The sequence below is a fragment of the Lepisma saccharinum genome, chromosome 13, assembly GCF_977018435.1.
Source record: "Lepisma saccharinum chromosome 13, izLepSacc3.1, whole genome shotgun sequence".
Classification (NCBI taxonomy): Eukaryota; Metazoa; Arthropoda; class Insecta; order Zygentoma; family Lepismatidae; genus Lepisma; species Lepisma saccharinum.
The window spans coordinates 64,529,950-64,551,503 of record NC_139241.1 but is presented as its reverse complement, the minus strand read 5'-3'; the positions used below and the strand labels follow the sequence as shown (position 1 = coordinate 64,551,503).

At 38.0% G+C, this 21,554-nt stretch overlaps 1 protein-coding gene across 1 annotated transcript in view; it reads left to right on the top strand.

Moving 5' to 3' along the window:
• The window catches only part of LOC145997008 (hydroxyacyl-coenzyme A dehydrogenase, mitochondrial-like), a 22,293-nt gene extending 1,192 nt beyond the window's left edge, over positions 1–21,101 (top strand). Inside the window, exons 2-7 of the mRNA XM_083133622.1 lie at positions 3,362–3,478; positions 7,518–7,676; positions 9,485–9,622; positions 17,962–18,124; positions 18,964–19,080; positions 20,887–21,101. Coding sequence (XP_082989748.1) covers positions 3,362–3,478; positions 7,518–7,676; positions 9,485–9,622; positions 17,962–18,124; positions 18,964–19,080; positions 20,887–21,011 — 819 coding nt within the window. The 3' untranslated portion in view covers positions 21,012–21,101. The remainder of the gene's footprint in view (positions 1–3,361; positions 3,479–7,517; positions 7,677–9,484; positions 9,623–17,961; positions 18,125–18,963; positions 19,081–20,886) is intronic.
• Positions 21,102–21,554: the final 453 nt, after the last annotated feature.

Sequence of the window (21,554 nt, the reverse complement as noted above, 5' to 3'; positions counted from 1 at the left end):
AGTTCTAATACGATGTTATTAACGAAAGAAAGTTATGTACTTCGTAGGATTATTTATTATCTTAATCGTATCTGAGAATTGATTGTTTGAATAAGTGTGCCTTATTTCCATACCACAGCCAAATCAATCCATGTTATAAAGAATACTGAGCTTCAAATATCTACAAACAGATCGACTGAGAGCTGTGCTGCAATTGAATCCAGAAGAGTGTAGACAAACGACAACATTGAAGTTTTTCTTTTTCTTTTTTTTAAAATACAACTTCTTATATAATTTTTCACAAGCTCGTTAAAAGATTTTTTGATGGAGGCCCTTCACAGCTTCCTTTTGGTGGGGGCCCCGGGGCAATTGCCCCAGTTGCCCATAGGTTAATCCGGCCCTGCTGATGGGCAAGCTATATGGCTAAAAGTGTGTGCAACGTCGTTTAATAAAAATCCGGAAACACGTTTTTGACGGCTTGAGGAAGTGAGATCGTTTCTGATTGATTTGGTTTATTTTACTTCACTTTTCTGCCACTTTTGGCTAATCGCGAAGATGAGGATTAGTGATGATATGATGAAATTGATGAAGGGACACTCATCGATATCTACGCCCAGGCCGGGACTCGAACCCGGGGATCCTGGCGTCGTAGCGCGCTATGGGTAGAAGTGATTGTACAGTCACGGACAGTTCTGGGTTGTAATTAATGCATTGACTTTCAATGGAATCATTACAACCCAGCACTGTCCTTGACTGTACATAAATTATGTATCACACACGCACACAATCGTAACTGTGTTATTTACATTATTCGGTATAGGCTCCCGCGTAGCCATGTGGGGCGAGCGGTCTCGGGTTCGATTCCCGTTGGGAACCCCAAAATTCCGGTGTTGATCCAACACCTTGTTGACGATTGTGGAGATACTTGAAGAGAAGCAGCGAACTTCGGTCTCGAAAACTGGACGCGCTGACCACGTGCCACCTAACGAATAGCCGGTCTTGACTCTGAAAGGATTCTTCCAACATTAACTACACTCTAGCTGCTATAATGCTAACTTTATCGCCCACTGTACGTATGCCGCTTCACCTTGACTGATTCCCATGGTTGCCTCACTTAGTAATGTTGCATTTAGCTTCTTCGCAGAAGGTGCAGTTGGGCCTACATTGGCCAATTGTTTCTCAGTAGAATTTTAAATTGTTTCGTGTAATTAGTCTAATTCTTCTTAGTTCTAACAAATTTTACAGAACGTTAAAATTAGAGCATCAAAATTGCTCTGTACCGGCTTCCGTGGTGGAATGGTTGCCACAGCGCGCTACAACGCCAGGGACGGGTTCTTTGTGAGTGCACCTTCATCAATTTCACTACATCATCACTCATATTCGGGATTAGCCAAAAGTGGCAGAAATGATAAGTGAAATAAACCGAATCAACATCGCTCAATGACGTCATTCAAAGCCGTGTGATCCCATCTAATCCTTGTCTTCTAGTACGTTAGATGAAAATAAACAACTCTCGATTATACAACACATGCTAAACAAGTATATTTTAATTATTAAATTTTAGTACTTGTTAAGTCTTGAGGAGGTTCCGGACTCCTTGGATCTAAATATATTCTTGAAAGCGATAAAATGCAGAAATAAAATCTGGACTCTTCTTAACTATCAGAACCGTCAATTTGAAATAAACCATGTTTTGATTCAGCGAGTGAAGTGGCCAATTCTATAATTACAAGGTAACTGAAGTAAAAAGACGTCACGATACTAACACAATTACCCAAAAAATAACATTACTTTACTTCCCCCACATTGAAAAATGACTCAAAAAGCAGTTAACAAATCATTCAATGTCTTATTCTTCATTTTATCGTCCCTGATCTATTAGGTAGGTCTCGACAATGAGGACTTTCCTTATCAGGGTCTGAAAGGCAAGTCACGAAGCTTTCTCCCCAAGCGTTCGAAGCACTCGACCAAAGTACGGACTACACATGTGACAGATAACGTATTTGAAGGTCATTCTTTGCTCAAATGCTTGGCTCTTTGTTGGCTAAATAAGGCAAATTTGTTCAGCGTGAACTTGGAATGTTATGGGCTAGCTCCGTGGCTCAAATTTGTTTTGTTACGTCACTGCTTACCTGTCAGCTTTCGTGATCTAGCGATATATTCTTCGTTATGTTCAGTAATATGTAATTTATACAGTACACTTAATTTTACGTTTTGAAAATTAAATGGGAAAGATTTCACTTTTACTGAGAAAAAGAGACTAATTACATGAAGTGATAAAAATATTACTTATAAAAACAATCGAATAATGGAGGTGAAACTGTACCTTGAACAAAATAATAAATAACACATTAAAATACTGACCAAGGCAGAATTTATGGTATAAAAAATACTATATACACTAAAAGGGTAACGTTTCCACCCTCTAACACGGTCTTCTTCAGACGAATATTCACAATAGATTATATTTTTTCATACTATAAATTCAGACTTGGTCAGTATTTTAATGTTTTATTAACATGGAAGCAAGACTTAACAGTGTTAAAATAATAAAAACAATAAAGAACTTGTATGATACTGAAAATTGACAAATAAGAAAAGAATAACTGCGTCCGATTGGAGAGCAAACAGGGGCAATGCCCTTTCTTCAGTTTCAAAGTTTATGCTCATGAGAAAGGCTCGGACGTTAATGGCCGAAATGTTTTCAGAAATGATCTATGTAACGGTCGACCCATGAATTTAAAAATAAAGTGACATACAACTATAAAGTTACTTTATGTATTAAAATGCAAGCTTTATTATTTTTATAAATGGCCAAATTCTACGTAATCGGGTGTATGGTGGTTTAAACTAATTAGATTCATTAAAAAGGAGTGTTTTTTTCTTAACTTGAAGGCTATACATACAATGCACCTCTCTCCCTTTCTCTTTCACTTTGAACTTGAGCTGAACTGGAAGTGTCCGTGACTACAAATTTCGGAGAAGGAAATCTAATTTTTCTCCCTCGCAAATTTCCTGTACACGCCCTTGAGAAAAAGAGGCGATGGAAAATGTTTTGAAACATGCAAAACGAAAAAGAATGTTTTTTGGTTCTAAGTCAAACATCCCCGCCAACAAAAATACACTTTCATCCCTCCCATCATAAATAACAATTTGTAAGAAATATTTCTATCAGACTTTGAAACGAAACTTCTCCATGACATTATTATTTTAATGTTTTGTTATATTGTTAATAATAATAATAATATGCATTTATATCTCTAAAAGAGAATAGATTCCCTCGCAAATGTGTTGCACCTGAGTTTAGCAATGCGTTATGTTCAAATATTCTACAGTTTAACTCGCACTCTGCTTTAATTCTGTTTCTCTTATGTCTCCACAGGTGGCAGCACAAACTGGGCATGACGTCACTCTAGTAGACATAAATGATGCAGCCATTCAGAAGGCAAAGAGTGGTATTGAGAACAGCCTGCAACGAGTCGCCAAAAAGCAGTTCAAAGTATGTAACCCGTTTCTTTTACAATATGAATAAGTTTTAGTAGTATATACTGAACATTTACATAAATTGATTTCATGTAAGTTAAGTGTTAATAACAATATTTAAAAACTAATGTCAGTGAAGTATGGTCTTGACGGAAGTGACGTCACCTAGTACAGTTCGAAAGCTCCAAGAACAGAAGCACGCAAGTGCACAGCTCGCAGTACAGATAGTTGCTGACTAGGTCACGTGGTTTCCGCACTCGTTGTTCATTTGTTTAAAATCACGGAGGTAGAAAGCCAGCAACACATGTTAAATATACGTTATGGGCCAGCAAGTTGTTGGTTAAAGTTCTTCTAATGTGTGGAAATGTATGTGTACGAACATTTGAAAATGCTATGTGATTTCTATGGTGAAAAACAAGTGTTTACAACGCGAGGAAAGCAACGAGTCCTCAGTTTTATCTACTGATTGTATTTGGCGCTGCAGTCGAGGTGCAGTTCGAAAGATTTTCACTTCCAGCCCACGACTTGAAGACCGCACTCCAAGACCATACTCCGAGGATGCTCGCTTCAAGTATGGTCTTGCACCTTTCGGACACGGCCTTAGTTTAAAGTTTCGCTTGGTACTGTGGAAAGCACAAGTATTGCTCGGCAAATTGTCCACGACTATTTCCATTAATTTTTCTCTTGTATCCTACTGATTTTTAAGGAATTGATATTTGCGTGACGTCAGGAGCTTGTCAGGAGCTTGTTTGATATTTTGTTTAAATTCTTGAAGCTCTCATGGGGTAAAAACAAATAGAATGTACATGGTGATGGACAATTTGCTTAATAATATTTATGCATCAGATTTTACCCTCAAACGTGGGAAGGAAACATCTGAACCATAAATTTGCAGTTCGTTAAAATAACTCGACCATTATTTTTGTTTTGCCTTTTTCCCCCTTAGAATATCAGAAATAAAATGAACAAAAAATTGTAGCCTCGAAACTTCGTTCACAAATTCTAGAATATTTGCGACAGCTGCTTCCACAGCGAGGGACAAAGAAGAAGTGAAACATTTGTTTTTCTTTCTGCACACTCAAATAATTCATTATAATCATTTTATGGCTGGATTCCCTCCCTCCCCAAAATGTCCTGATTTCACTCTCTGATAGCATGGTATCTTTAATTGCATATCAACTTTGTTAAAATGAATTGAAAATAGGTCTAATGGTAACACACTGTCTGGCTGCCTTAGCCGAGACCATGGACGGAAGTGCGCATGCGCCAACGGGACTTGTTCAGTGGCTAAATAGCAGTGGCGTATGCTGGTTCTAAAGAGTGGGTAATCTCCGACCCTTGATCCTCAAACTCCAAAAGTTTCCGTGCAATTTATGTCAGGATCCATACTGGATTTAGGAATATTGTGTCGGAATGTTTGTCTTATTGCTACGACCACAATCAATTAATTCTCGTTATTGCAGTTTAATATACGTGTAGAATTTCAAATAATAAAACAAGACAGTATTATAAAGCTATAAAAAACAACCTGTGAAATATAAAATGAAAGACGTGCACTAGTGAAATAAAAACCCGCAATATTAATTTAAGTGCAAAATTCAACTTACTCCAGGACCCTATTACTTGTGCCGTACCACATCCAAAGCACGCTGTTTGTCCAGTTGCACGTCAATACGTGTCTGTGCGAAAGACTTCAGCTTACCAAAGGAAATTATGTGACTTTTGGATTTTTCATGTTTGACACAAGCGTTGCAAAGATTACAGTATCCGCCACGCGTCCATACATTCTTTTCAGCCCCGAAAAGTAAGCACGGCCAACAAAAAAGCAAAGCTTATTAACACTTATACTTCCTTTCAACCATGGTGTTTTGTCATAATTTGCTTGCGAAAATGCCTCACATATTCCCGATTTTTGTCTTTGTGTGTAGAAATAAGTTCAAGCGATGACACTGGCCTACCTGTATTAACAAGTTGCAACTTCTCCTGAAAAGATCTTGTTCCAAAAGGTTTCACCAGCAAATCTTGTATCACATCCATTACTCTTTAACACAGCACTATCACGACAAACACTAACACCTAAATAAATAATAAACAGGAAGCACAGCACGAAGCCAACGACTAAACGCATTCAGTTTCACGCGCCAAACTTCTGTTGTTGTGTTCCTGGCTTAGAATGAAATTCCCTATGAATGATAAAAAAATATCCCTTTCCGAGCTCGAAATGACAGGTTTTAAAAGTTCGAATCATTGCAGGCCAGAGCCAGAATTTTATTTCGGGATGGGGATCATCCCTTATTAACAGCCGCCACAGAAAGTTGAAACAGTGGAGTTAGAAGTCCTGAAGATGAATCTCAGATTATTACAACGTATTATGCAAGGTGTTTAATCCTGCTAATGAAGTAAAATTAATTACCACTATACACTTTTTAAAATAGATATTTGTAGGATTTCGGGAAGGGGGGTTTCAGCCCCCCCCCCTCGAGTCCTCCACCTGGCTACGTGCCTGATGTGTTTTTTTCGTTTTATGTTTAATTCGTTCATCTTCATCACTATTAATTTAAAGAGGCGGAATATAGCAACTTAAATTAACTAATATATATATATACAATTTATTTTTGATATCTTTCCCTTTAAAAAATATTCAGTTCCGTGAAAGAAGTATTCTCGCTGCTTTTGAAGATTAGAGAGGAGAAACAATCACTATTTTTGTAAATACAAGGATGGGGGGAATCAGCATAGGTATAGGTGCTTTAATTGCTTAAGCTTTGAATTTTAATTTGTTTGCTTCATCTTCAATATTTAAGCGTTTTCCCTTTGATAAATTTATGTTCAAGTAACAGAAATCAGCAAGACAGAAGCAAATGTAAAGTGAAAATTAGCGTAGAATTGGTTTGCTCATGTTTTTCAATTTTCCTGTTCTTCGCACTCTACCGGGTATGTTTTCCCTAGTTCAGCGGAGGGAACGGAAAGGCTATGAATGTTGAGAGTGCGACCGGTGGACTCTCACAAGAAGGAGCTTACCCTGGCCACGGAATCACCGCGCCTGAGAAGCAGTGTTTCCTCCCCCTCTTTCCTCTCTCCTCCCTCCTCGCCAAGGGTTGTAAGGGAAGAGGGAGGAATGACGTCAGGGTGAGATTCCCTGAAGTCATTCCACCGGCTGGAGAAAGGTTCCCGGACATTCAGCGGCAAACGGTTGGAAGCATTCGCGCGCTGGAAGCAAAGAAATGTATGCATCGAAATTGGTTTGGAAGAATATTGCGAAGAAATGTATGTATATATATATATATATTTTTTTTTTAAAAAAAAAAAGAAATACAGCCGGGTCATCTGCGATTACCTAGATGACCCAGAGTATACGCCGCTGCTAAATAGGGGGTGACGGAGCTTTGGACAGGAAGCGGGTTCCTTGAAAATCGTCTGCTGTAGAAACAGCAATGAAGTTTCAACGTAGTAACATCGCCGCTAAAATACATACAGAGATGTTTACGAATTATGTAAGGGTTATGTAAGCCAGTCATATAGCTACTATATCAGCAAACAGAACATATCAGGAAAGTATTCATATCGTCACATTAGTAAAAAAAACTTGTTTGTAAACCAGTAGCTTTATTTTAGATCATTCAATTAAATTGTTCTTCTTAGTAAATATTATAATTAGCACAAATGTACACAACATTAATCAGGATAGTATCCAATAATAATAATATTGTTGTATATAGTATTATAAATATAAATGTAGTAACTGAATGGCTTCTGACATTTTCTAGCATAACGAGGGTGTTTTGTAGAATGTGCAACAGGAGCCAAAACGTCCCAATTTTCCTCATTCCACTTCGAAACGGTTTGTTGCGAATTGTAAGAGCCATCACAACACAACACAGAAAGCGGTAATAAACACAACAAGCGAACCCACGCAAGCGAAATACCACAGGGTGGTTTGACGAGTGCTTCTCCTTGCATCCCCCCTCGCGTTTGGAATCGTCCTTTCCAGGTAGTTTCGTCTTCCTTGGCCGGACTGTAGCTACATCTATGTACAATGTTGCCTACCATTGCAGGATAACCCTAGCAGCGGTGCCGAGTTCATCAACTCCACTCTTCGCAGACTGACTTTGACGACGGATCTAAAAGCGTCAGTGAAGAGCGCAGACCTAGTCGTGGAAGCCATTGTGGAGAACCTGGAGAAGAAGCATGAGATGCTGAAGATCATTGATCCAGTGAGTACACTTACGAATGCACTTTCAAAAGGTGAAGGCTTTCATCCTTTCCTTTCTTACATTCTCTCTATCTGAACGTGTTTCATTTCCCTGTTTCTATCTTTCTTCCATTTTGTCAATACATTTCTTTATTTTTCTTCTTTTCTTCCTTCTTTATCCCCCATTTCTCTATCATACCTTTCTCTGTATTTCTGTCTTATTTTACCCTTTTCTATCTTTCTCTTCCTGTATCGGGTCTTGGCGGTTTTACGTTTTAGATTTGAAGTTCCGGCTGGTTAGCTTTGCCTAGAATAGTTTACTTGAATGTTGGTTGTAATGACGGTGTTTTTAACATTGGGGAAAGTTGTTGACGCCGCACAACTGTCGCGGGCGATGAGTGGTCGCCTGGTTATGACCTGTTTTTCAGGTTTTGTACTTCTTGATTGTCTGAAGGGAGGAACTTCCGCGCTCCTGCGATTTTGTTCACTATAAATTTTCATGTTCGCTATTTGGCATACGCGTTCATTCTAGTAAAGCAAGGCCAACAGTACTTGCACACAGTAGTATACGTATCAGTTGCGAAATACTTTACTTTAACTTATATTTTTCTATAATTATTTTCTACCATCTCAAGGGAATGAACTTCTAGTTCTCCCAATCATTTCATTTTCGTGATAGCAACCCTTAGCACCATCTTGTGGCAATTTGACAAAAGATCTGTGTATTTTGCCCAACACTCTGACCCTGGGGAATCAAGAAATCAAAACGACACTGTGATCTTGAAACTTAGCTTCTATGCACCGTACCTATACCCCCAATCAGCAGGGGCTCAAATGCAATCGCAGTACCCTCAGTAAGGTCTGCTGCTATAGTTACCGCAGTGTTGCAAACTGTAAAGTTTAATATCTACTTTCAGGGAATTTTTTTTGTACCAATGCCATTGAGGCAAATGAGCGAAAATTTAAAAAAATAGAATTAAAAGCTTTGGAGCAGAGTAGAGATACAAAAACTATGATTTTTGACAGAAGAACAACATATTATGCATGAAGATGATAGATTAGATGGAAAAAATATTTTATAAACATTGAAAGCAAAGGACATTTTTTATCAGGAAATGACATGAGTTGCAAAGACAGAGAAATACTAGTTTTCACCTTTAAATAGCCACTTACTAAAGATAATTTTGAAGGTAGATAGACTAAATATTCTTGAGTTTCTTAATTTTTCTGGATCGCACGCCACTGCTATTTGGAGACGCCACTGGCGTACGCAGGAGGAGCTGATTGGGCTACAGCCTCCTCTAAAATTTTGAAAAAATAAAAATTTCGAAATGAAAGCAGTTAATAACTCGGGGACAGAAAAAAGTAGTAAATGCAAATGATCCCTTATTAACACATTTGTCTTTGAATAACTTTTAAAATGAAGATTAATAATAATGGTAATTATAAAAAAAAATATATTGAGTCCCCCTCCCCGTAGAACTCAGCCATGTAATGACTGCCTTCACAATTCCAGCTCCAGCAAAAAAAGAAAAGAAGAAAGTCCTGCGTACGCGTGTGCCATAAACACAGTGAAACTTAGCCAAATTGTTTTATACTTCAAGATATGTAGCAAATGTGAATGTTTACTTAGATTTTATTACGTTATATTTAACCTTTGCTATGAAGTAATAAGAATTAGCAGAAATGTAGAGTTGAATCTTTTATATGGAATCAAAATTTAGCAACTAAGTTTCCAGTTTAGTCACAAAATGGTACCTATAGATCGAAGTGTAGTTTCGAAATTTCTACTTACGGATTGGGAATGTCTAATACTAATTTTCTTTCCAGGTAGCCCCTCAGCACACGATCTTTGCTTCCAACACGTCCTCCCTGTCCATCGGGGACATCGCCAGTGTCACCAACAGGAAAGACAGGTTCGGGGGACTCCACTTCTTCAACCCGGTCCCTGTGATGAAGCTCTTGGAGGTAAGGGCGACTCAAAGTGACTTTATACACAATGTAATCTTATCCACCTAACGTAGCATTATTCTATCTTGGCCCTAACATCAACAGATCTGAGGCTATCTTTTTATTGATTTTATCCTGGTATCGTCGCAGACAATCTCTTGTCTCTTAAAATTTAGTTGATCATTGGCGTTCAAATATGAATTAAAATTATCAAACTCTATTTTTTTTTCCAAATATACCAAAATTGGGATTGTCCATTTGATATTTGATTCCCGTATGCGATACCCAAATACTCAATCTTGTGTCCTATATTAAAATACTGAATACTGCATCCTGTATATCCAATGTTCCTAATGTTGTATTATCACGGTCCGCACTAACGGGGTTGCCTAAGCCTACCTATTCTGTGAGGTTACCTTACTTTCCTTATTGTCAGTCCCACCTACCGAATCCAAGATTCGTGTAACCTAATTTCTGACGATCAATTCCCTCTCACATCATAGAATAACCGTACGGTCGCGCTGGCGACAAATGTTTGGTCTCATCAAGTCTATCCTGCTAAAAGGCAATAGTACAACCAAGTTTCAAATTGACACTGATTTAAATGAAATAAAAGAAATTCAATTTAGTCAATCTGCCGAAAACCACCCTGTATTTTAGAGAAACACAAAGTATTTACTGAAGGTCCCTTATTTGACGTTCGCGCCCTTGCCCTGCAAAATGCTTTACAAGTCTGAGAAACCAATTTGTGGAAAGTCGTGAATATGTTAATTCACTAACACACCTTTGGTTTACGAATTAAAACGAGTTCAATATCAAACAAACACTCGGTCATCTCTCTCACCTGAAAGAAATTTCATAGTTAGTAAACATTCACCAATAGAGAACTAAACATTATTCACATGCATCTGGGTGAAATCTAACTCACTCGAAAGTTCAATATTTTATTCAAATTGTTGACGAATGCGAGTTTACATCAAATGTTGCAATGATCTTAAGTGACAGTCCTTTGATACCGAATAAACAATCTGTGTGTATTAATTCTCTATTTAACTACAATGACGTTAATTTCCACGTACTTATGACATCAAGAGAATGAACACCTGAGGTACCTCTTTTTCAAAAATAGACTGAAATTAAATTTAAATGTCAAATATATTTTTATATTCTGACTGACCAGCTGGTGCACCTAGCATAGCTACACATTACATGCACAAACTGAAAATTACCAAATGACCTCATAACAGGTGAAGTTATGTTCCAATATATCCAAATCAATTGTTCCTTTTAGTAGCAATATATATTTCAGAACTGTCCGTGCACTAGACGTTACCCTAACCCAGTAGCGTTGGTGCCCATTGTTCACGCTCGAGCAACGCGTAGACATGCATGTGTGACGTCACTGTAACGTACGAACAAAATGATACTGATTACTGTTCCGATTCTTCAGTTACCAACTGCGGAACATTTTATACGTATTTTTGCTTCGATCAGCTTAAGGTGAATTTCGTCGAAGAAGGATATACTTTTCTCTGATCAAAATGGCGGCTGCCGTTGAGCCACATGCGCGACTGGATTTAAGCTTAATATTGCATGCCAGTATCGTAAATGATACTTTCGACAGTCAGTACTATTACTAGCGATTGTACGTGGCGTTTGTTTTATGTTCTTTCGTCGCGATAAACACGAAAGCAATTTCACTCGACGTCGATTTTTCTTTCTCGATCGTCGCTGCACTTGGAATAACAAAAGGCCTTACCTCGTGGTCGAGCTCTGATATATTCCCTTTCACAGTCCACGCAGTCGGTACTCACTGCTTAAATTACCACAATCCATCTGAATTCCTATTATGGTGGTCACGAGTACGTCTTCGATCTCCTTTTTCGATCATTATCGTGCCAAAACTCCCAATTCTGTTGCGCCGTTTCCTTGTCGACCAACAGTTCATCCCTCTATCTTTCGGAGTTCGTTCATTGTTTCCTCCACGCCTGACGCAGTCTCCGAACACCATCACACGTTCACTCTCAAATTACTTTAACGTCCACTGGTTTCTATCTACTACAGGAGTGCATGCGTGTGTGTTAAGGTACAATTAACAAATACTTATAACCGAACTTTAAAACCTTATTATTAGAGTATTAGATATTTGATGTCCCCTATTTTTTTTTTATTTTTATCACTTCCGCCTCCGAGTTTCCGAACACTACTGTTTCTAACTCAATAGCCAAAATGTCCCTCATCGAACGATAATTAGATTAAAAGGTATTCACGTGATTTTAAAAATAATTATGTGATGGCAGTTAAGTTTCTAATGAATAAACTGAAATTTCTACAAAAAGATTAATAATGATTACTACTAATTCAAATAATATTTCCTCCCTTTCAAATTAATACAAAGAGCGATCTCTAGCGGTTAAATTTGTAACTTTGGTTTCCAGTTCAATTTATCCCCGTAAGCAGCTGCCCTCTCTCGGGAATTTCTCCGAGTTACGTATGCAATCACAGCACGGACAAGCAATATCTACAGGTTAGGTTAATTTTTCAACCATCAGAATATTACCGCAGCTGGTTAACATTTCATCACCAAGGGAATTATGACTACAAACCGTCATAAATGGCGCTCAACATGGGCCTAACCCATTGCACCCCCTAACTATATCCCAGCACAGTTTTCACATCATACATAACAGATAAATAATTTTCACTTTACCTAAGTATAGATATACACTCATATTCTGTACACTATTTACAATATTTTATTACAACACAGTTCACATTAGTCCTACCTTCAAAGTGAGAGAGATCCCAAATGCTTGTCTGACTACCGATTTCAGAGACTACTGAAGAACCAAGAAGAGAGGTGACAGGTCAACTAGCTCTGTGCTAGCCCGCCGCGCAATCTTTTCTACTTGATTTTCATATCCGCCGCGGGAAAGATTTCACTTGGCCCACAAGAGTCAGTTGAAAGACCTGACTTCCCACCACTCGCTCCTCATTTTGCCTCACTTCCCACAGAACCTCTAAGTCTGTGAGAGTCTATCCAGTTAGGATTAATCTGATCATTTTCGATGTAACCCGAATTTAACATTTTGGTGATCCACTGCATCTGTTTATCTTGTGCACACTTTCTAAAGAATCTTAACAAGAATACAAAACGAAATCATAAGTCTCCTATTCTCCTCAACAACCCACGAACAACTAGTTCACATTATTGTGTATTACGGACATTCTGTCTGCCCGAGAAAACCATGAGTAAATGAAGGCCCAGATTACATGCTGAAAAGAAAGATTGCAGCCATGAATCTAGATGCATGATCCCTATGGCATGAATGAGACATTGCGAAACTTTGAACGACCAAGAGGCTAGTTTCCCACCAGTTCTTTATATCCGTATTTAACTGCAGAGCAGGTGCTGATATCTTATTTCAGCTTTTTCCAAAGTTGCTGGTCATCATCGGCCGAGTACATCAAAACTACTCCCCTACCAACACCATGCAATTTTAATTGGAAAAAACGATACCCACCGAAGGAAGAATTCACACTTCCCATAGGCAAAACATCAAGATGCTCGATGGCTACTTTATGTCAGGATAACCTCATTGTGGCCAAACTCTCCCTTTTGACATTTACTTCACCCTCACTTCTCCTTAAACTGAGTCGAGACATCATGACGTTGTGTAAACTCATGACACATCTTTCGCTACCATGATATTTACAAAAGTTCCAACAGAACTATTAAACACAACCTCATTAATGCGTAAATACCTTACTCGCGTAATTGGACACTGGGAACAGATGAAACTACTACACCCCCTAAATAGTCAAGCCTTTTTATTTAACTTTACTTCGCATGGACTCGCGACATCGCCAGACAGTGGACGCCTACGTAGTTTGCTCATATGTCTTTGTTTTACTTAAACAGACCTGGATATAATAATATGCCATACCTGAATTTAACTGTATAGAGGAAACTATTCTATACTACATCTCCACATATTATATCTCAGAAAAAACGGATCTTAAGTATGTTCTAAACAAAACCTTTGATTCCAAATTGCACAACAAAAAAAATATTACACTGAAAAGTCAACCGATTACACCTTAAACTCATATTTACACTTTATACAATTCAGCGTGGTCGTTATATTAGAGACTTGATTGCTCGTTCCACCTCTTCGGTTTCACAGTCGAGCAACCAGGTGCGACCACCGAATGCTCACGTTTTTTCCGTTTAACATGAGTCCTATGCAGCATCATTTGCACAAAGCATAAGAGCAACATGACTAAAGTGGTAGAAGCTTGGTGCGCGACCTTGCTTATTTTTCTTCCACTGGTTACCCGAGAATCTTGCCAACCACCTCTTTTCCTAACATGGCTCGGATGTACGAATATCTTCGAACACGATATAGAATATCTGCTTGAAGGTGGTATTCTAAAATTAGATCTACGTGGAGCCTTGATTCTTTGCCTTTTGTGCCCACCTAAAGGAAGCAAATGCTTGATGCAAGAGAGCATTTTTATAGAAGCTACCCTCACGAAACTATTATTTACTTTAGGCATGGTGACTTGCGTCAGATTTGTTTCCGATGAACCTTTAGCTATTAGCTCTGAATATTTGCCATCTGGTTTATGCACATCAGGTATCTCCGTACCAAGGGCTATCTTCTCAGAAGAGTCACGATCTGCAGCGCATACAGATGTCACCTGTCCAATGACTGAACTATCCCTCCCTTGAAGAGATTCTGAGATTTGCTTCGTCTTTTCGCCGACTGTTCCCTTAATCTGAAGTTCACCACTTGGAAGCACCTTACTTTCCGGGTGCCTTATGAGATTTTTATGACAATCACCTTGCAAAAGTGGAACACCCTGTACTAAACTACCAAATATTTTATCGGTGTATGGAAAAGAAACTGGTAGGACGCACTCCTGGTCATTGACCACAACTTGAGAAGCAACTAAACCAAATGTCTTACCCCTGTCTATCACGCAATCAGGAACCAACTCCTTTGTCAAGATTGGTTTATGGTTGGTGAGGTCAGTTTGCTTGCATTTGAGCACATCACCAACACCCTGTGATTGAAATGCTTTATTATCAGAAACATTACTCTTCCAAGCACTCTCCCCATCTGAAATACTGTCATGGGAGCTATCAATATGTTCAAACACAGAATGTGAACTTACTGACGACAGATCAGACAGACTGACTTGTGAAATTTCATCCCGCAAGTTATTCCTTCCCCCCTTATCTATCTCCATGTTTTTATTAGTTCTTTCATTTAAATGAAATTCTACTACTTTCAGTTGTTTAATGTTCTCAAACCTAATCTGCTCGCAAACCTTATGAACACCCTGTATATCAGAATTAAGTTTGTTATTTAGATCTTCATGCTTCCTTTCTACTATCCCCATTCTATCCATAAACTCCCTATGATAATGTGAAGCGCAAAATTTCAACTCACTATACTCCTGAGCTAGTTCCGAAATACTTTGCTTTGTGTTCCTCTGAACTTCAGCAATGTCCGCTTTTAATTCTCCATTGAGAATATTAAGTTCGGCCCTAACCGACTCCGCAGTTTTGGCAAAGCTGCTTGTCAACTCAGTTTTCAGCTGATCATTATTTTCCTTTGACCTGCTTGTCAACTCAGTTTTCAGCTGATCATTATATTCCTTTGACCTCTGCTCACTAAGTTTCATGAACGCCAAAAGTGACTCTAAAGTCACCGGATCTTCTTCCGTACCCATTTTACCAATGAAAGCACGAATTTGTAGAATTTAAAATTACCTCAAATTCCACCCTGAAATTCACTATTCCTCCAGCAAGCAAGACTATGAGAACTCAACAAACTGAGTCTCATAATCTACTATCACGGTCCGCACTAACGGGGTTGCCTAAGCCTACCTATTCTGTGAGGTTACCTTACTTTCCTTATTGTCAGTCCCACCTACCGAATCCAAGATTCGTGCAACCTAATTTCTGACGATCAATTCCCTCTCACATCATAGAATAACCGTACGGTCGCGCTGGCGACAAATGTTTGGTCTCATCAAGTCTATCCTGCTAAAAGGCAATAGTACAACCAAGTTTCAAATTGACACTGATTTAAATGAAATAAAAGAAATTCAATTTAGTCAATCTGCCGAAAACCACCCTGTATTTTAGAGAAACACAAAGTATTTACTGAAGGTCCCTTATTTGACGTTCGCGCCCTTGCCCTGCAAAATGCTTTACAAGTCTGAGAAACCAATTTGTGGAAAGTCGTGAATATGTTAATTCACTAACACACCTTTGGTTTACGAATTAAAACGAGTTCAATATCAAACAAACACTCGGTCATCTCTCTCACCTGAAAGAAATTTCATAGTTAGTAAACATTCACCAATAGAGAACTAAACATTATTCACATGCATCTGGGTGAAATCTAACTCACTCGAAAGTTCAATATTTTATTCAAATTGTTGACGAATGCGAGTTTACATCAAATGTTGCAATGATCTTAAGTGACAGTCCTTTGATACCGAATAAACAATCTGTGTGTATTAATTCTCTATTTAACTACAATGACGTTAATTTCCACGTACTTATGACATCAAGAGAATGAACACCTGAGGTACCTCTTTTTCAAAAATAGACTGAAATTAAATTTAAATGTCAAATATATTTTTATATTCTGACTGACCAGCTGGTGCACCTAGCATAGCTACACATTACATGCACAAACTGAAAATTACCAAATGACCTCATAACAGGTGAAGTTATGTTCCAATATATCCAAATCAATTGTTCCTTTTAGTAGCAATATATATTTCAGAACTGTCCGTGCACTAGACGTTACCCTAACCCAGTAGCGTTGGTGCCCATTGTTCACGCTCGAGCAACGCGTAGACATGCATGTGTGACGTCACTGTAACGTACGAACAAAATGATACTGATTACTGTTCCGATTCTTCAGTTACCAACTGCGGAACATTTTATACGTATTTTTGCTTCGATCAGCTTAAGGTGAATTTCGTCGAAGAAGGATATACTTTTCTCTGATCAAAATGGCGGCTGCCGTTGAGCCACATGCGCGACTGGATTTAAGCTTAATATTGCATGCCAGTATCGTAAATGATACTTTCGACAGTCAGTACTATTACTAGCGATTGTACGTGGCGTTTGTTTTATGTTCTTTCGTCGCGATAAACACGAAAGCAATTTCACTCGACGTCGATTTTTCTTTCTCGATCGTCGCTGCACTTGGAATAACAAAAGGCCTTACCTCGTGGTCGAGCTCTGATATATTCCCTTTCACAGTCCACGCAGTCGGTACTCACTGCTTAAATTACCACAATCCATCTGAATTCCTATTATGGTGGTCACGAGTACGTCTTCGATCTCCTTTTTCGATCATTATCGTGCCAAAACTCCCAATTCTGTTGCGCCGTTTCCTTGTCGACCAACAGTTCATCCCTCTATCTTTCGGAGTTCGTTCATTGTTTCCTCCACGCCTGACGCAGTCTCCGAACACCATCACACGTTCACTCTCAAATTACTTTAACGTCCACTGGTTTCTATCTACTACAGGAGTGCATGCGTGTGTGTTAAGGTACAATTAACAAATACTTATAACCGAACTTTAAAACCTTATTATTAGAGTATTAGATATTTGATGTCCCCTATTTTTTTTTTATTTTTATCACTTCCGCCTCCGAGTTTCCGAACACTACTGTTTCTAACTCAATAGCCAAAATGTCCCTCATCGAACGATAATTAGATTAAAAGGTATTCACGTGATTTTAAAAATAATTATGTGATGGCAGTTAAGTTTCTAATGAATAAACTGAAATTTCTACAAAAAGATTAATAATGATTACTACTAATTCAAATAATATTTCCTCCCTTTCAAATTAATACAAAGAGCGATCTCTAGCGGTTAAATTTGTAACTTTGGTTTCCAGTTCAATTTATCCCCGTAAGCAGCTGCCCTCTCTCGGGAATTTCTCCGAGTTACGTATGCAATCACAGCACGGACAAGCAATATCTACAGGTTAGGTTAATTTTTCAACCATCAGAATATTACCGCAGCTGGTTAACATTTCATCACCAAGGGAATTATGACTACAAACCGTCATAGTATCCAATATCCGAATACGAATCCGATTACTAATTCCTGGATCGGATAAACGATTGCTGAATTCTGGACCAGATATCAGAATCCAAAACCTTGACCAAGTACCGGAAACATCATTATCCATATTAATTACCATCCTATGTCCAAATCTTAGAAGATTCCAATCTAGTAATATCAGCTTATAACTTTTTGACCAACCCTCGTACATGAATTATTTTTCTTAACGGTACAAACTTGCTTCTCAAGGTGATTCGAATCCCGGAGACGTCAGAGGACACCTACCAGAAGATGATGGAGTGGGGGAAGGCAATCGGGAAGACAACAATCACCTGCAAGGACAGTCCAGGCTTTGTTGTCAACAGGCTTCTCATTCCATACTCTGCCGAGGCATTCAGGCTGGTAGAGAGAGGTAAGACTGTGCGCACAGTGCGTCGATTCGAAAACGAGCGATATATAAATATTACAGTATATCATTTTTCTTATGTTTTATTTTAAATTTAAACCTTGCAATACACTTTTCTTCCTTTCTTGTTTACTTTACGTCGCTTTTCTACTTGTTGGGATAATCGCGACAATGAGGATGGTCGCCTTCCGATTTCGCCACCGACATTCTCGGGTTCGACTCCTGGCCTTTGCGTTTGAGCGTTCCTACGTCAGCTTTGTCTAATCATCGCTCGTCGCGAGTCAGTAAAAGTGGGAGGAAGCGACGTAAAATTACAAAAATGCAAAATACAAATACAGTGATGAAATCAAGTGAGTGTACAGACACGAGGAAAACTCCCAGAAATTGTATTATTTTTAGGCAGACAAGCCAGCTTATTTACCAAAGGGACCATTCAAGATGAGATGCGAGGTTTTTTTTTTTTTTAGAATAGCAATATATTTGTATCCAATTGTATGTACACACCTCGTTTAACATAATTATTATCATAGTATTGCTTCATTTAACGAAGAAAGTTTAAAATGATTCACAACAGTAAGTAAATGCAAAATGGCACATATTGATCCATGTAAAAGAAATGCAAAGATGTAGAGCATTATGGGAGAAAATTTATGACGTAATAGGGATGTTTAAGCAGAAAGTTCAAGGGATAACACAATAATAGTTGATATGAAAATATTTCTACCACAAAAATCCTTAATCTTTTATCTACATGTGTATTATATATTGGAAGATCGAATATGTTTTTAGTGTTTTCGTTTATTATTTTTATTAATAATAGTAATAATTCATTTGTATTATTTTAGGCGATGCAACCTACCAAGACGTAGACATTGCCATGAAACTTGGAGCGGGATATCCGATGGGCCCCTTTGAACTGGCCGACTACACTGGATTGGACACCAACTTATTCATTATCGAAGGTATTTGCTTTGTTTACAAACAGCCTATGCGTAGTAGTACTGAGATTGTTTCTGCGAGAAGCATAAGCCATCTGTTGCAATACCGGGTGTCCCAGAAGTCTTTTCCTGATTACAAACTTTATTCATATCCGCTATATGTAAGGTAGAGATGTGAAAGTGGTGCCAAAATGTTGGAAAACTAACCAAGTTTTTTTGTTCCAGGTTTCAGTAACGTGGCTGTAGTGTAGCAGTGTCAGTGACCAGGAAACCGGAAATGTTCACAATTCAGGAAAAAGCTCAGTGTGTCCCCTCGTATCATTTGACAACAAAGCCTGTACAATTTGCACTTTGTATGCACGAAAAAATAAACGTTTGTGTAAAATATCATAAAGATAACTTTTTGGCTGATGTTTTGCGTTGTTTGAAATCGCTGAGGTTGATGGTTCGGCCACTTCTCGGTAAGTCAGCAACAGATTCTGTGGTCTTGAACTTGTCATACCACGACTTAATGCTCTCGACATCGGGCGGCATATTTCCATAAGTTGTTTGAAAGTTCCTCTGCACTGTTATTGGTGACCGGGTCTCGTGACACACTGAGATTTTTCCTGATTTGTGAAGATTTCCGGTTTCCTGGGCACTGACACTGCTACACTGCAGCCACGTTACTGAAACCTCGAACAAAAAAAACAAACTTGGTTAGTATTCCAACATTTTGGCACCACTTTCACATCTCTACATTGCATATAGCGGATATGAATAAATTTTGTAATCAGGGAAAGACTTCTGGGACACCCGGTATTGGCTACAACATGAAATATATTATTGTTTTGTGTTGCTTTAATAAATTATCCTCTGGGATGCTTAAACAATTCTACACAAGCTCTTATTAGTTATTCAATATTTTATAAATGATAAAACTGACGTGTTTTGCATAATACGTATAAATAATTTTTTTAAAAATGTAATGACATGAAATTTGCGACACACACATTAAGAAATATTAACAAAAAACATATAACAAACATAGAAACACAAAAATAAACACGTATAAACACACATTAATGTAGATATTACCAAAATTTACAAACTTAGAAACCGGCAGGTTGAATTAAGGATTATTAATAAACACATTTTTAAAATACCTAAACGGGATCAAGCAATGATCTCATATTACAGCTTCTGCACAGTGGAGACGGGGACATCCTCTCCCTACACCTCACTCCATGGTAATATTTTGAGCCTCTTGATCTCTTCAAAACAAGAAAATGAAAACGATATACTTCAATTGAGAATATTCAATATTCAATTCAATTCATTTAAAATTAAATTCAGTATTCAATTTTCTTGATAAGAAATTCACAACCAAGCTGTTGTGTAATATTAACGACATTTTAGTAAAATTGTTTTCGAATATAATGCATGACGGAAGAAGCCTATTGTAAGCATGAGACACGAAACAACATACACATAAAATGTCTGAAAAACAACAACATGTTTTGAGGATAAAAGCTGGTTACATGAAAGGAAGGAAAAATTAAACACTGACATGATTTCAAAAATTGTAAACCGCTCCATCTTGTGGTAAAACTGCGCATCAGGATGCATTATTAGTTGTTCGCTGAGATATATTTATTGAGGATTCGTGTGATATTGCCAGTGCGCCTCTGCTTAATTTTATATTTTGTTCATTATTTTTTGTAGTGTCATCTAAAAGATTAATAATTTAAGAATTATTAGTTCGAAAATCGATTCACAATGTTTTGAGATAATAAAACAAAATTATTCGTAGCATTTCTTTTTTTTTTTTTTTTTACTTTTTTCTTCCAGGTTGGCACAAAAAGTTCCCGGACGATCCTATGTTCAAGCCGAGCTCTCTTCTGAAGAAGATGGTGGCAGAAGGAAAATTGGGGGTAAAGTCGGGAGAAGGCTTCTACAAGTATAACAAGAAATAGACACATTCCACACCAGTTGTTGTTTCTGTTTGTAAATATTTCTGTGCTTTACTTACTGACTTAAGATAGAAATTTTAATAAAGGTAACATAAATAAACACTGTAATTTCATTCACGGAAAGTGACGCAATTACAAGTAGTAGTTACTTCTCGAGGAATTGTAACTGTACCTATGTTAGTTTTAAAGTAAGCAGGTTTAACTGTGAAAGAGTTACTTTTTTGCAATAGAAGTAACGTTTTTCAACGGTTACTTTCAAAGTTATCTTACGACTAATTTGTAACGTGAGGGAAGAGCATAATGTGGCAATTTCGTTTCCAACTATGTGTCTTCTCTGGATGCTAAGGTGAAAAGATTTCCGTGGAATCTCCTAGGCTTCGTCGCGTGCTAAATTTAAAACATCCACGCTTTGCAATTCGTCCCTTGTAATTGCGCGCGAAGACGTCAGTGGTTTGGATGGATTGCTGAATTAATTTGGATCGTGCTGGTTCAGCTAGAAAGATGTTATTGTTTAACAAGAGAAAGTGTTAAGATACAAGGTTAATT